This window comes from Leuciscus leuciscus (assembly GCF_965113295.1).
Source record: "Leuciscus leuciscus genome assembly, chromosome: 6".
Classification (NCBI taxonomy): Eukaryota; Metazoa; Chordata; class Actinopteri; order Cypriniformes; family Leuciscidae; genus Leuciscus; species Leuciscus leuciscus.
Window position 1 is genome coordinate 45,423,210 of NC_138730.1, and position 16,313 is coordinate 45,439,522.

Sequence of the window (16,313 nt, forward strand, 5' to 3'; positions counted from 1 at the left end):
CTATAGTAAGTACAAGTAATAAGTGAAAAAGACACTGTAAAACAAAGTATTATTCACATAATAAGTATGCAGAAGCAGTTGCAATATATTCATCATATAAAACACAAAAATTTGCAGTAAATCAGCTATTAAAGTCACAATATTGTGGTGTTACTGTATTACATTTACCTTTCTCTGTATTCAGCCCCAGACGCGGCTCCCTACAGAAGATTCCCACGTCAATCATGCCTTTCTTCATATCTGATACACACAAATGAATATTAAAATCAGTGCACACAAACATAACAGTGTCATGTTCTTTTGCATGTGCTTGAACGCAGTCTCTCTCTCTGTGTCCCGATTCACACACAAGCCGAAATAGTAAGAAATAGTAAGAAATAGTAGGATTAGTGTGTCCGAAATCACAGTATGCAGAATTCATGGATTTACTATAGCAACAGTAACTGCAGAAACTATGGTATTTTTGGAAGAAATGTCAAACTAATTATATTAATATAATTATTAGGGCTGTCACTTTTGTGAAAAAATCCTGTTCGATTTTGGAGACATAAGTGTTCATTGAATCGATTGTAAAATTGATTTTCCATGTCTAAAGACGTTTCCATTTTAAACGCCAAATACAGGCAAATCCACGGACAACTAACAGGCATTAGGACGAACGTAAAGAGGGCGCTTGAGACGCACAAGTCAGCAAATATTCCTGATGTTTTACTGGCGTGAAGTTTCGTGCACAATGACAAACAGGAGTGCAACATTCTCGGAAAACAATAAGCAGAGTGGACTGCCATAACATCAGTGACAAACATCACTGCAGGCTTCAGCATGGCTGTGTTTACCATTAGAAATGTCAAACAAATTTTGCCTACGTAGGAGAATCCGTAGCCCGAATCTGTATCTGTGTGCATGGGGCTGTCTGAATACCGGCAGAATTCAGAGTTTTGTAGTAAAAAGAGACATTATGCAGAAGTATAATCTGCTGTTATGTGTGTGTGTGTGTCAGAGCCTGCAGTCGCTGTGTGACGCGCGTTCGCTGCGGGCGTATCGTGACGAGCTGGACGCGCTCCGAGAGAAGGCCGTTAAAATTAACCAAAGTTTGGGGTCGATAATATATTTTTAAATGTTTTTGAAAGATCCTTCAGAAATCATTCTAATATGCTGATTTGCTGCTCAAGAAACACTTCTGATTATTATCAATGTTGACAACAGTTGTGCTGCTTCATGTTTTTATGGAAACTGTGATAAATAAAAAAATCTGGATTTTTCAGACATTAAAAAGAACCGCATTTATTTAAAATAGAAACATTCTGTAACATTTATAAATGTCTTTAATCCAGGGTTTCTGCAGGTTTTATGAAGGTCAATTTAAGACTCTTTAAAGACCTTTTTAATTCAAAGTATGGAAAACTGAAGGGGAACACAATACTTCCATATGTTCTCTAGATGTGAATGTCTGGGGGAGAAACACAATGAGTTGTATCGGCAACACATCAGAGTTCGAAAATAAGACAAGAATATGGAAATATCTTATACTGTACCTTCTGATCAGAAGTGTTTTTGTCTGGTTTTCCAGTGCAAATGTCTAAAGATTCTTAAATCAAGATACTTTTACTGGAGATACAAAATGACATAAAATATAAAGTCTTGTTTTCAGTGAAATTTATCAAAATGAATTGAGTTTACGGTTAAAACAAGAGCAAATATCTGCCAATGGGCAGTTTTCATAACTCATTGACATATTTGTTCTAGTTTTAAGCATAAAGTCACTTAATTTTGACTTAATAAAGACTTAATTTTACATTTGCATCTCAAGTCAATATATCTTGATTAAAGAAGTTTAGATATTTATATTGGAAAACAGGACAAAAAAAATAATGAGGAAGATATGTTGAGCTTAAGCCATGTCGTAATTACCGTAATTTTTGCAATGCATGCAACATTTAATGCCATGACTTTATGAATTTAAGACTTTCGGCTCTGATTTAAGAACTTTTTAAGGCCTTAATTTGTGTAAGTGTGAATTAAGACCCTTTTTAAGACCTGCAGAAACCCTGTAAATGTCACTTTTGATCAGTTTCATGCATCTTTGCTGAATAAAAGCATTAATTTCTTTCTTTTTTTATGACTTTTTTTTAATGGTAGTGTATGTTTGTGAAGTACATAGTGTACATAGTGAACTAAAAGTGTGAAGACTACAGGTATGTGAACTGAGATGTAGTCTCATGCATCAGTGAAGCACATCATTACCTCTGAAGAACATGTCACCTCCTGGGTAGCCCTTTGGTGGAGGGACTTTGTTGTCGATGTGCCCGAGGATGGCTTTAGTGATCTTATCCAGCGCTTTGGTGCCATACTAAGACAGACAAAAGACAGGCCATTAATAAACAGCTTCATTAAATGAGGTGGTCAATTCTGGTTCAAACTAGAGTTTGGTTTCACTCCGACCGGTTGCTTTTCACACTGTATGTGTGGGTCTGAACTGTGGTATATTAGCAATATAAAAGATTTTGCTCAACTGTGAAACATATTGCAGTTCATACGTGTCTTTCAGGTTCAGAATTTTTTTTTAAATCTACCAAAAAGCCTAAACTCTGAGTCAAATGGACTCCAATGCATTGTTATTGTTATCGAGAGCCAAAACTAAAACTTTTAAATGTTTTCGGTAATCAAAACAAAGCTAAAAATAGAAATATTCGATGGAAAAACTTAAACTTACATTTAAACGAAAATCAGAAATGTTGCTTTGACAATTAATTGAAATAAGTTTAAATAGTAAAATTACTAAAACAGAAATAAAAATTAAATAAAAATATATAGAAATACTGACAACAAAACTAATAAAAAAACTAAAATTACAGAAACAAATAAAAAATATATATTAAAGGTTCCATATTGTCAAAACTGAAATTTCCTGGCTTTTTCCATGATAGCAGAGGTCTCGGGGCGATGAGACTATACCATATAAGTTTCAAAACAGTCAATCCACAGACAAATGCACACAGCCTGCATAAAGAAGCGGTGCCTTTTCACGAGCCGGTGTGACTTCTGTGGAAGCTTGTTTACGCCACAGAGTGAAAAATAAAAAAGGTAATTGCGACTTTTTAATCTCACAATTCTTCAGAATTAAGTGATATAAAGTCGCAATTGCAGGTTATAAAGTCAGAATTAAGTGATATAAAGTCGCAATTGCAGGTTATAAAGTCAGAATTACGTGATATAAAGTCGCAATTGCAGGTTATAAAGTCAAAATTGCGTGATATAAAGTCGCAATTGCGTGTTATAAAGTCAGAATTATGAGATATAAACTAAAAATTGCGAGAAATATACTTGAAATTCAGACTTTTTTTTCTCAGAATTGCATGTTTATATCTCGCAATTCTGACTTTATAATACGCAATTGCGTGTTATAAAGTCAGAATTGTGAGGAACTATTCTGAGGTAAAAAAAAATTTGAATTTGACTTTATATCTCACAATTCTGAGAAAAGATGTCAGAATTGTGAGATATAAACTCGCAATTATGTGTTATAAAGTCAGAATTGTGTGATATAAAGTCGCAATTGCAGGTTATAAAGTCAAAATTGCGTGATATAAAGTCGCAATTGCGTGTTATAAAGTCAGAATTATGAGATATAAACTAAAAATTGCGAGAAATATACTTGAAATTCAGACTTTTTTTTCTCAGAATTGCATGTTTATATCTCGCAATTCTGACTTTATAATACGCAATTGCGTGTTATAAAGTCAGAATTGTGAGGAACTATTCTGAGGTAAAAAAAAATTTGAATTTGACTTTATATCTCACAATTCTGAGAAAAGATGTCAGAATTGTGAGATATAAACTCGCAATTATGTGTTATAAAGTCAGAATTGCGTGATATAAAGTCGCAATTGCAAAGAAAAAAGTCAGAATTCAAAATAAAACATTTTAAAGGATAATTGCGGCTTTTTATCTCACAATTGTGAGTTTATATCTCGCAATTCTGGGAAATAAAGTCAGAATTGCGAAATGTAAACTCGCAATTGTTAGATAAAAAGCTGCAATTATCTTTTAAAATGTTTTATTCTGTGGCGGAAAACAACAGGCCAATCAGAAGAGAGGCTCATGAATATTAAGTAGACAGGTTCTTGGAAGAGCTCCTGAGAAAGGAGCTGTAAAAATATATTGAGATGGTTTTTGGCACTTATACCTCAAATATATATTCTTAAGGACATCAAAACCTAAAATAAAACTTCAGAAAGGCGTACAATATGGGACCTTTAATAAACACTACAATAGTAAATAAATATTACTAAAATGACACTGGTGAAAGCAATCTAATGAAGTCACATGGAAGATCAGAGCTGTTATATTGTGGTTGACTTGGAGGAAAACGCTCTTACTTTGTTCTCGAAGTTGTACTGGCTCAGGTCTCTGGATTCAGTGGCTCGCCGGTCCCCGTGTGTCAGCGCCCCCTACAGAACACAACACACAGTTCAACATGGCTGCATTTCCATAAACATGACAGCTTTTTGAGCAGTTTCTCACATGACTGAAGAATGGCTTCTAATAAATATCGCATATTGAAGTTTAAATATATTTCACATCCTAACAAGCCGTGACTGTAAGCGATGCATGTTTCCCATATTTTGGGTAGTTTTGCCTAAAGTGAAATCTTATTGGTCCAAATTCAAGTGCCACAAATCTGTATATAAAACATCGAGTTCTGATTGGCTGAGATTTTTCAAACCTTATTAGAATATTAGAATAACGGAAAATGGAATTTAATGTATAATGTGGAATTTGGAAAAGATTGGATGAATAAATCAAAGATAGGGCTGTACAGTTAAACTGCGATATGGAATAGTGTCTGTGAATATTAAACTGCAAAAAGACTGATATTGCAATACAGCTTTAATATATATTTTTTAAAGAATTATTCATCCATTTTTCAATTTAAACAGTAATCATATGTTGTGCTGTACTTTAAGAATTGTTCAAATTTCATTTGATTACATTTTTCAAAGATATAATTAAGTATTATTAATTAATTTGCTTACCATTGTTTTTGATAATAAATTTGTATTAAAGAATCCAGAAAAAATAAAACGGATAACACAGAACTTATGTAAAAACATTTCATTGTTACAATTTTCATAAATTCGTACGTTTTTAAAAGTTTTTTGAATTCAACTGATTAGATATCCTTTTAGATGATTAAAATTAAATTAAACCATTAAAAATGGAATTCATCAAAATTAAAATGGAAAACACAGCAACACTTTATTTTAAGGTGATGTAGTTGCACGTTACTACATGTACTTACTATAGTAATAACAGTAAATTATGCATTATTACAAGTAACTAACCCTAAACCAAACCCTAACCGTAACTCTATAGTAAGTACAATGTAACTACATTAGGGCTGTCAAATAACAATTTCTAATATTCGTTGAATTAAAAAAAACAAAAAACCTGCACATTCGAATGCAAAATCCGTGCATTCAAATGTTTGGTGTCAAGAGGCACGCGAGACGGCATGATGATGATGATGATGATGATGATGACGTAACTGACACGGTTTGTTTTTGTTAGCTTATCCAGGTGCGGCTGCGTTGTTAGTTTGTAAAATGGCGGGAAAAGGCGACCAGCTGACGAAAGCACTGGCAAAAATCATGTAACGACATACTTGGCCAAACCTGGCACATCGGTCACATTTCATCAGCTGGAAACACTGTCAACAGAAAGCGCTCAGCACTCGCTCAGTGTTTTTGATGAACATCATGTAGATGTAGTGAGTAGAAGGAGTGTTTCTGAATGTCAGTTCGCTCTAGTGTGTTCATGTAGTTCATTACGCTGTGTGTTGAAGCGTGTTTCCTCAGGTTACTGATGCACGAACACAGGTTATGCACTACTGTAACCTCATTTTCCTTGCATGCACATTAAGGAAATTATATTTTATTTAAGAACAATTGTTTCAAAAGTTAATGCACTTTAAAAAGTGAATGTCATTTAATTTCAATAAAAGATGCGATGCTTGATTTGGTTTATACATGTGACCCTGGATCACGTCACCAGTCTCGAGTCGCACGGGTATATCTGTGGCAATAGCCAACAATACATTGTATGGGTCAAAATTTGCGATTTTTCTTTTATGCCAAAAATCATTCGGATATTAAGTAAAGATTATGTTCCATGAAGATATTTTGTCAATTTCCTACCGTTAATATATAAAACATTCATTTGTGTGAGTGAATGCTGCACAATCGTGAACATAAATGAACAACTTTAAAGGAGATTTTCTCAATGTTTCGATTTTTTTGCACCCTCAGATTCCAGATGTTCAAATAGTTGTAGCTCGGCCATAACAGCTTATTTATTCAACCTTCATATGATGTATAAATCTCAATTTCAAAATTGTGACCCATGTGACTGGTTTTGTGGTCCAGGATCACATTTGTTTCTTGCGTTCACTTGCGCCCTCTTGTGGGCATAGGAGACAATACAGTACTTTTTTCCTCTAGCATTAAGGATTGCCTATAGCAGGGGTTCCCAAACTTTTTCGTTCTAGGACCCACCTAGACAAGTATAATCAATCTCAAGACCCACTTGCACTGGTGCTACCAACTTTATCAGTTGGTCGCACCAGCATGATTTGGTCACACATTTTTTTTCTACATGCAATGGGATTAATCAATGCATGCTTGATGGTCTTAGCCTGCATTCCCTAGTTTTGCACTGATGTAAAAAGACTGACAGTGACAAGCCTTCATGTTAGCAAAATATTTTAAACTTTTAACTCTTAAAAAAACATGTATGTTCTTTAATGTTTGATTATAATTTTACCGTCTTCACATAGGGATGGGAAATGATAAGATTTTATCAATAATAATAATGCCACTGACGATTCTGATTATCGATCCGATTCTTTAACGATTCTCTTATCGATTCTTGATAGCACTATGTGGAAAAATGTAGTCATATGCTTTTCAAAAAAAAACAAGGGGTTTTATTTATTTTAAAGCTTAAGCTTGAGTTAGCAAACTGTACTTTTTATTAGGGCTGGGCGATATGGCTGAAAACTGTATCACGATATAAGTGTTTCATATCGGTCGATATCGATAATTATTGAATTTTTTTATAACATATTTAAAATAAGGACCAGTCCAGGAGACAAATATATTACATTTAAAGATTTTTTATTTTAAACTTAACCTACCTCTGATTATAATCCCATCAGTTAAAAAGGCAGAAATGTCAACACGACCATGGAAAACTCAAAAGTCTAAAATCACAATGAACACTTAACAATGATCTCTTAACATTAAGGTGCAAAATTAAAGAATACGTAAGAAATGCTTTATAAAGGGGTGGGCGATATGGCAAAAATATAATATTACCATTTCTTTCTATAAATTATAAAAATCTATTTCTTTCTATTTTCTATAAATTATACATTGATACTTATTAAAGCTATTAATAAAGTTATTAGTCAAGAGCAGTGAGTGATTTTCTCTTTACATTTTGTTGTTTTATTAACATTAAAGGGATAGTTCTCCTAAAAATTCTAATTTTCATAATTTACTCTCTCACGTTGTTTTAAACTCGAATAAGTTTCTTTCTTCTGTTGAAAATAAAAGTTATTTGGAAGAATGTGGGTAACCAAACAGTTGATGTACCCCAGTGACTTCCATAGTATATTTTTCTCCTATGGAAGTCAATGGGGACCAGCTACTGTTTGGATACCCACATTCTTCAAAATATTAATATTAGAAAATATTAGAAGGCAATTAATACAGGTTTGGAACAACATTAGAGTGCGTAAATAATGAGATAATTTTTATTTTTGGGTGAACTATCCCTTTAAGGACAAGCGGCAGCGTGTTTACTATTACTACTGTCTCTTTAAGAGCTGCGCGCGACGCGTCTATTATACACGCATTTGACAAGCAGATTTTCTCTCAATTTTCTCAAGTTTGCTTTCACTTTAGACATATCCGACTAGTTTATGTAAACCTTGTGTGTATAACAGTATTAGCAAAATAAGACTCGTAAGATAACTTAGTATTCAGGCGCTGGTAGACAGGCTTTTAGTGCATGTGAGCTTCACATGTATGCGCTGAGAAACGCACACGCTAGAACAGCGCATAAGCACGCGAATAACAGAGAAACTGACGACGGTCTTGCATAATCTGCAGACGACATTGGTCTGACTACGGTCAGACTTTAAGTCAGGCGAGCTGACTTTTTCTGTTTTATCTAGTTACTAGAGAGTGAGTGCCTTTGTTCATGCAATCAAACTTGCTTTGCTGGTTTCTTCCAACGAAAAAAATAAATAAATAATTATCGAACGTTTTATCGAACGCATTTTTTATTGATATTGATTACGTGTCTATCGCGATACATATCGTTATCGTTTTATCGCCCAGCCCTACTTTTTATGTAATTTATGTAATAAATAGAACTTTATTGTAAAGTGTTACTGATTCAGACGTCTCCTGCCGACCTTTTACCACCGTGTCGATTTATTTTGATTAATATGTGCGAGGGAGAGAGAGCAGGACAGCGCTTAGTTTGGAGACGGTGAAGTCTTTTTTACACTTTCCACCTGGCTCCGAAGAGAGAGAGAGAGAGAGAGAGAGAGAGAGAGAGAGAGAGAGAGAGAGAGAGAGAGAGAGAGAGAGAGAGAGAGAGTGCGCGAGCGCCACCGAGTACTCTCTCTGCTCGTTCTTTCAGTTAAACATGCACTGTGACTCTGTCACAAGCGCAGCAGTTCATCTACATTACTCAGCGATCAAATAACACTTTGGCGGGCGCTAAAACTCAGTCGTTTGGTCATTAATCGGACTGGTTTTGTTTCACTCATCGTAACGTAAATTTAGCTGCAGCTAAGTGCCTTTGTGCGACCCACCTTTTCTCACTGTGTGACCCACAAGTGGGTCGCGACCCACAGTTTGAAAACCACTGGCCTATAGAATTCGAATTTTGCTAATATTAAAGAAAGAAATTCAAATTTAGCATTTCAGCCATTTTGACGGCCCTGAACTACATCTCCTTAAAATAAAGTGCAACTGAAAACACTGAATTTGGGAAAAAATTAAATGGATTTGTTAGAGGACATTAAGTGTGTATAAAATCTAAAAACCAGACTTTACCAGGCTCTCCAATCTCTTGGCCACGATGGAGGCGAAGCGTCTCTCTCCAGCCAGCTCAGAGATGAGGAAGATGTACTCTGGAGCCGTCACCTGATTGGAGCGATGTGTTCTCCCTGATACACAGACACAATATTAAGCAACCACCCACAATGTCTCTCAAAGGCAAGGCAAGGCAAGTTTATTTATATGGCACATTTCACACACTACGGTAATTCAAAGTGTTTTACACAGAAAGGAATTAAAACAATCACAAAATAAAAGCAAGGAAAATTAGAACAGTTATAAAAGGAACTTAAAGAGATATAAACTTCTCATCCGGCAAAACACCGGTGTATCATGTTTCTCACAGCTCCCAGTTTTACTCATGCCAATAACACTGTGTCTGTGGCGTTCTTGACGGCACGCCTAAGAAATCTGTCGGACTGATTTGATTTGATTTGACATGGACATTACAATTACATTGGACGAACCATGTGCATTTGCTTGGGTGTTTGAGCACACATGCTAATGTTCAACACCTGTCCACGGGAGGCTTTTAGAAAGAAAATACAATAACAACACTGATAACAAAAGTAATAATAACAATACTAACAAAAAAGGATAAAGAAAATATACCATTTGATTACAGATGCACCAAAAAAAAAACTATATTCAAAATGATTTACATATATAAGTTATAAAGCAAAAGCATGATAATCAGAAAATATCTGAGTAGAAGGTTATTCACGCGAACACTGTTGTTTTGTTTTGAGCCATTGTTTAAGTCCTCCGTTAAAAGCATTGCCATCGGTCTCTAGTTTTAAATGAGTAGGTTAAGCATCCCAGAGTTTTGGCCCCTGTGCAGAGAAAGCCGGCTGACCAAAAGAGGTCTTGTAACTTTGGGACTTATCAGTCACCTCTGACAGTGGCTCGTGTGTTCGCCCTATGAGAACATTGATGCCTACAGAGTAATTTAGAAAACAGTGGTGAAACGTGATTATTTAAAGGTGCTCTAAGGCATCGGTTCCCAACAGGGGGGTCGCGGCCCACAAGGGGGCCTCAGCGAGCTCTGTGGGAGGTCGCGTCATATTTTGAAAAGTTTTGAGCAATTTGCATTAAATAAAAGTCCTTAACTTTTTTCTGTTAAAAATGTATATAAGGAGCGAGTTCATCATGAATCCATTTTCCAAACCGTGTTTTTGTCTTCTCCTGAATCACTATGGTACACCTATAATAAGTGATTACATTGGGACTATTTTACACTGGTTCGGATCGCTGCCGCTGCGGAGTAGCCCAGTACCTGCGTGACTCGTCATAGACGCACACAGAGAGAGAAGTAGTTCCCGCTACAATGTTCTTCCGAAAGACGCATTATTCTGTTAATAAACGCAAGTTTATTATCGCTCGCTATAGCGCCAAAAGCCTAAAAAATAAAGCCTCACAAATAACATGCAAGTATTGAGGCCCCAGACAGAAGTCATTTAGTAATAGCCTATATTCATTCTTTTTTTACCTACACACAAGTGTGAATACTGATATTTTTGTTATTGCATTTAAAATAGGGCAAATTTATAGGCTACTCAAGGCTTACATTTTTAAATTACAAAGGGCCTACTAATGGTTTTGTTATTGTATTTTCAATATTATAACCTATTATTTGTGCATAAACATATCTGTTTATAGTAAACATACCGTTTGTTTGAAAACAACATATTTTGTCATCCTTGCTGCAAGCTTACAAGAGCGAAAATATCATTAAATGTGAAGGGGGCCCTAAAATATTTTCTTGGGAAAAAGGGGGTCTCAGACAAAAAAAGGTTGGGAACCACTGCTCTAAGGGATGTTGGGTGACGTCACTTCTTGTTGACGTTTGAAGTATTGTCAAACGAAAAACGGAGGCTTGCTCAACCCTCCCTCCTCCTCATCCCTCCCCCTCCCTTCTGTGCTTCCTGAAACAGTCATGAACCATTTAGAAAAAACAAACTGGGTTTACCCTGTCCAGCAGAAACAGAGCCTCCTGAATGTGGGATCGTAAGCCCTTCTGCCGGCAGAGTTCTCGTCGCCTTTTGAACGCTTTTCCGATGTAAATTCGGGACTTCTTGTTCCTTCTCCTTTTCCCTATTCTTTGTTATTTGTTCATCGGAACGTCGTCTCCTTGGTCGTGTGTCGGCCATATCAAAATTCTCAAGAATATACAATTTTAACATTAGTCGTTGTCTAGGACATCTCTCCTCTAGCTAACTTCCCTCTTCATGCTTCTCTCTCCTCCACTCCCCCCTTCATGTGCACGCGCACTAACCCCCCAACCCCCACCCCCACATCATTCTTGTCGGTTATTGGCTGGAACACTGTTTGTTATGTTACGTGGCCCAGGCTGGGCCAGTTTGTCTTTCTTGCCGTTTGTGGAGCCTGGGCTGTCAGAGACCGCGTTTCTTTACAGTGTGTTCAGGGGACAGGCAGCTAGCGGATAGGGAGGAGATGTTTGCTGGATGTAACAAAAAAAAGTTTTGACCTAAAAAACACGTGACATCGCTTAGAGCACCTTTAAACATTTAAAAACCAGTTTGAGATCATTAACATCATCTCCAGTAGACCCGATTGGTCCCTAAAAACATACAGGAGCTCTAGGACTGACTCATCAAACACACACAGACACTCACCGAACTGCTGGATGGCGCGGTCTGCGCTCCACGGCAGCTCTAAGGTCATGTGAACTCTTCTCCTGCGGTTCTGCACACGTTTGTCCGCCTGTAGAGAAATACCCGAACTAGCCGCTTCAGAGATGATGGCTATCAGCTGAGAGAGAAACACACAGAGAAGGACTGGCATTAGATATATGAACACTTCATATTATATGCCACAAATATCCTAAATCCCGCTCTGGGTCATGTTGTGTGTTTGTGGGGTCAGAGGTCATCACCTTTTCTCCTGTCATGAACCGCTCTTTCTCTCTGACGTTGACATGGTCGATGGTCAGACCCTGTTCCGCTCGGGTCTCATATCGTACGCTGCCATCAGGACGCCTCACCACACGTCCCTTTCGGCCCGTCATCTACACACACACGCGGATTTAGCATTTTACTTGTGTGTCATGGCATGACATAGTGATATTTGTTTAATATACAGATGTGAACAGGCATCAAGTGTCTCAAACAAAACTCTAAGAGCAGTATTATACATTCCATTATAGTATTTATTAATATTTTGAAATACCTTTTTTTTTTTTATATCTTCAGTTTTCATTTTAATATTACAATTTTTGTAATTTTTGCAATTGTCATTTTCATATTTTTATTTAACATTAATTTATATTTATTTCAGTTTTATTTTCAGTTATTGTAGTACCTCTATTGTTTTATATCAGTTAGTTGTAAGGACATTTATTTATACTTTATTTAAAAAATACTTTTAATAAAAAACAAACATGTTTTTGTGCTTTATATTAATGAACGAAAGTGATTTTAAATCATTTTAGTTAAAAATAACAAAAACTCTCACTCAACTTTCACTAAAAAGTGAAAGCTGTTGTGTCATGAAGTCTGGTAAACATGACTTTGTTTTCTTGTGGACTGATAAAAGCCCCATATTAGGCCGCATTTACACTGCAGGTCTTGATGCCAAATTACGATTTGTTGACTATATCAGATTTGTTTTTGACGACCAGCTTACATCTATTAAAAGTAATCCATATCCGATATCTGCATTTACACTATAAACTTGACGAAACAACCCAAGGTACTCCATTGTGCTATTGAGCCATGTGATCACGGTTGGTGTCCACCTGAGTTGACGTCATTCGACACTGTCGCGTTTTTCAATGATGTACAACTCGAACTGACGGGAATATCCGATTTGTCCGCTTACACGGCAGACGATTAATATCAGATTTATTTCATAATTTATTTATTTCACACATATGAATGAGGCCTGAAACCGATCTGAGCATATCGGAATCCATGTGCTTTTTTCCTGCTTACACATTCATGGGTCATATCCGATCTGTGCCACACGGGAGGAAAAAATCAGAATTGGGTCACTTGAACCAGTGTAAATGCAGCCTAAATGTTAGTCAGTAATATACTAATTAATGTGGTCCGTCTAAATCTAATATTAATGTAAGAATTGTTTCAGACTCAACAGTGCATTATAGTGATTCTCACCTCTGACACCTTCTCTGGTCCTCCAAACCTGTCAATCAGCTCGTCAAGAGTGTTGAGTGGCAGCTCTTTCCCCAGCTCTGCTATTTTACCCAGCAGCCTCTGCTTAAATTCTTCTAGTTTAGCTGAAAACACACACACACACACACACAGGATGACTTCAGCACATAAGAGTCTGGAACAGACCTAAATCACTCCTGTGTGGTTTAGCCGTCTAGACAGAAATTAGGCCTGATTTAATAAGTGTGAGCTGCATCTGCACTCCTTCAATCCCTGAATGAACAGAACGGCAGGAGTCAATTCTTCTAAAACACACAGTGACTATAAAGTGCAAGTGCAGAGACCAGAAGAAAGAAAAAAACACTTCACATGTAGTTCGGCTCTCGTGGGGTTTTTTGAACCGAAAATTATACATTTAGTCCTGGTTTGCTTAGCATTAACACGGAACCTAAAGATACAAAACAAAATCTTTTATGATGAATATTTAACTTACAGAACATACAAAACAATGGTTTGAATGCTGAACGGAGAATGATTGACAGCCACAAATGTGGGAAGACGAGTTTCCGTGAACTTATTTAACAATTATTTAGCAATATTTAACATAGTCCCTCATAGGGCTGTAATCTCCCAGTCCATTAGTCGATTATTGGTCGATACGTTCTGGCTCGACCAAAATTCTGATTGGTCGATTTTTTGCCGCGTTCATTTCATCAGGTGGAAAGCACTATTGCTAATGGGGGTGTTTTCAGAGCATCCCTGTTTCACAGGTAACAGTCTGTCTACAGAACACCCCCTTGTTTTCACTTCTTTTGGATTAGCCCAACTCACTGGAGAAGAGAGACAGATTGAAGAAATTAGGCTACTAGAAGGTTTGCTAAATATTATTTATTTAATTGTGAGAGCATTTAATTCATAGTCAGTCCTCTCCCTGCTTTATTTTTCAGTTATGCACTTTATTTTGTTTCTGCTCTTGATTTGGTTTGTTTAATAAGTATTCTTTTTTTATTAAAGTGGACGTGCCTTTTGTGTTTAAGAGTAAAAGCTTTAAGTTAATAGTCTATTCGTGTCTCAGCTGCGAAGCTGAGCTCCTATGTTAAGCCTCGCTCTGTGCGAGCTGCACATGATAGTGTCTGTCAGTTATTATAATACATATGACAAAAACAATTGTCTAAATTATGTTGTATATTCCTCAAAAGTTATTGTGATGATATCACTAGTTGACAACATAGTACTATTTTCGGAAATCATAGGCTCTGATATTGCACAGGTGCACGTGATGCAACGCTGTCAGAGCCGACAGACTCGTAAATAATTAGGTCAAAAACTATTTAATATACTGCAAATAGCCTGTTTATGTTAATTTATAATTCATTTAGGTGGACAACAAGGGTACCAAGTGCTGCGCACAGTGCACAGCTAATTCATTTTGAAAAAGATTCCCTAACGTCATTTTTAGTCGATTTTTAGTAGAAAATTTCAGGACTTCAGTCGACCAAGATTTTCTTTGGTTGATTACAGCCCTACCTCCCTCACATTAAGCTGTGTAATGGCTTCAGATGACTTTGAATATAGTGCACGCTAACTTAATTGGTGCTCGTCTTTTTCTTTTGGTTTATGACTCCCACTTGTGCAGAATAAAAGAGCGCAATAATCATCTGCAACAACCGCGGTTAGATCAAATAACCACACAAAGATAGTTTATTTAATTATCACGACAGGCCTACTTTTCAGGAATCTCGGCCCGCTTGTTTAGTGCGCACCCGAGTTTGGATGGCAGCGTTCACACTTATTCAAATGAATCGCACCAGAGCTCATTAATATCGGACCAAACTGGCCAAGTGTGAACCATACACTGTAAAGAAAAAATATGGACGTAGTGTGCGTGAAGCAGGGCTGCACGATACTGAAGCAAAATGCGATATGCGTTAACTCATTGAATAATGCGATATGCGATACGATAATGCTTAAAGTGTGTAAAATAAACTTAAATTTGATCTTTAAACTTATATAACCTACATTCGTGTTTCACATTCTTTTTGTGACAAGCAAACATCCCTACAGCTTGTGAAAGTGAACATCAGTGTTTTACTGTAGCATAAGAAGTGTTATTTTAACATCAGTGTAAACCACAGGGTTCAGGGGTTCAGGTTATCCTACATTAGGGTTATTTAACAAAAACTCAATCAAACGTAAAAATAAAACTCTGTTTAGTTTTCACTGTAGGAATTAAATATATCCTGATTCTTATTAAAGCTACAAGTTATTCAGCCAAGAGCAGCGAGTGATTTTCTCTTTGTCTTTTGTTCATGATTCCAGTTATTGCAAGCTGACGTGACGCTAACAGACAGCAGACATCAGCGGCAATCCACCTGTCACTCAAGTGGCCACGCCCCCTTAATTATGCAGAACTTTACGGCTTAATATAATTTAAACGTATAAGTAAAAAAAAATATATATAAAACTTTTTAAAAATCAGCCCCCTCACAGTCGTCATGATGGGCAAAATTAGCTATATAGACCAAAACCAGTCTGTAAATAATTTTATTCTGCTGTAAAGTTGGGCATTTTAACATGGGGGTCTATGGGATTGACTCTGTTTTGGAGCCCGTCTCTAGTGGCCAGTCGATGAACTGCAGTTTAAGTCACTTCAGTGTTGGACTCAAGAGAGAGACCGGAAAAGTTGCTGCTTGATGTGAACACACCCTAAGACTCAACAAATAGATATACATTGTGATTTTATCTTGCATTTTAAGTCAACCTACCAGCAGGCCCATTGAATTGGTTCACGAAAATCACATCATCATTGTCCTGTAGTGATTCAGGGGAGGAGTTCGATTCGCTGTCAATCTCATCTGAGTCGGAGTCTGAATCGTCGCTGATTTTGATAACCCCGCTTGCTTCCACACAGTGCTTCTGAAATTTTGCAGTCCGGCCTCTGGGCTTTCCTTCAGAAAACAAAGAAACGGTTTCAGAAAATATTCATGACAAAAACCCACAGACCAAAAGGCCCGGAGACAAATCAACGTTTGATTGAAGGAAAATA

The 16,313-nt window shown here is 36.7% G+C and overlaps 1 protein-coding gene across 4 annotated transcripts in view; it reads right to left on the bottom strand.

Annotated features, from left to right (window-relative positions):
* Positions 1-16,313, bottom strand: part of sbno2a (strawberry notch homolog 2a) — a 66,174-nt gene that overhangs the window by 18,600 nt on the left and 31,261 nt on the right. For all 4 annotated transcript variants that reach the window (XM_082172921.1, XM_082172922.1, XM_082172923.1 and 1 more), the window contains exons 18-25: positions 16,033-16,215; positions 13,271-13,392; positions 12,031-12,162; positions 11,771-11,906; positions 9,132-9,244; positions 4,380-4,451; positions 2,245-2,350; positions 169-240 (exon numbers count right to left, since the gene is read on the bottom strand). In XM_082172921.1, the coding sequence (XP_082029047.1) occupies positions 169-240; positions 2,245-2,350; positions 4,380-4,451; positions 9,132-9,244; positions 11,771-11,906; positions 12,031-12,162; positions 13,271-13,392; positions 16,033-16,215 (936 nt within the window). The remainder of the gene's footprint in view (positions 1-168; positions 241-2,244; positions 2,351-4,379; positions 4,452-9,131; positions 9,245-11,770; positions 11,907-12,030; positions 12,163-13,270; positions 13,393-16,032; positions 16,216-16,313) is intronic.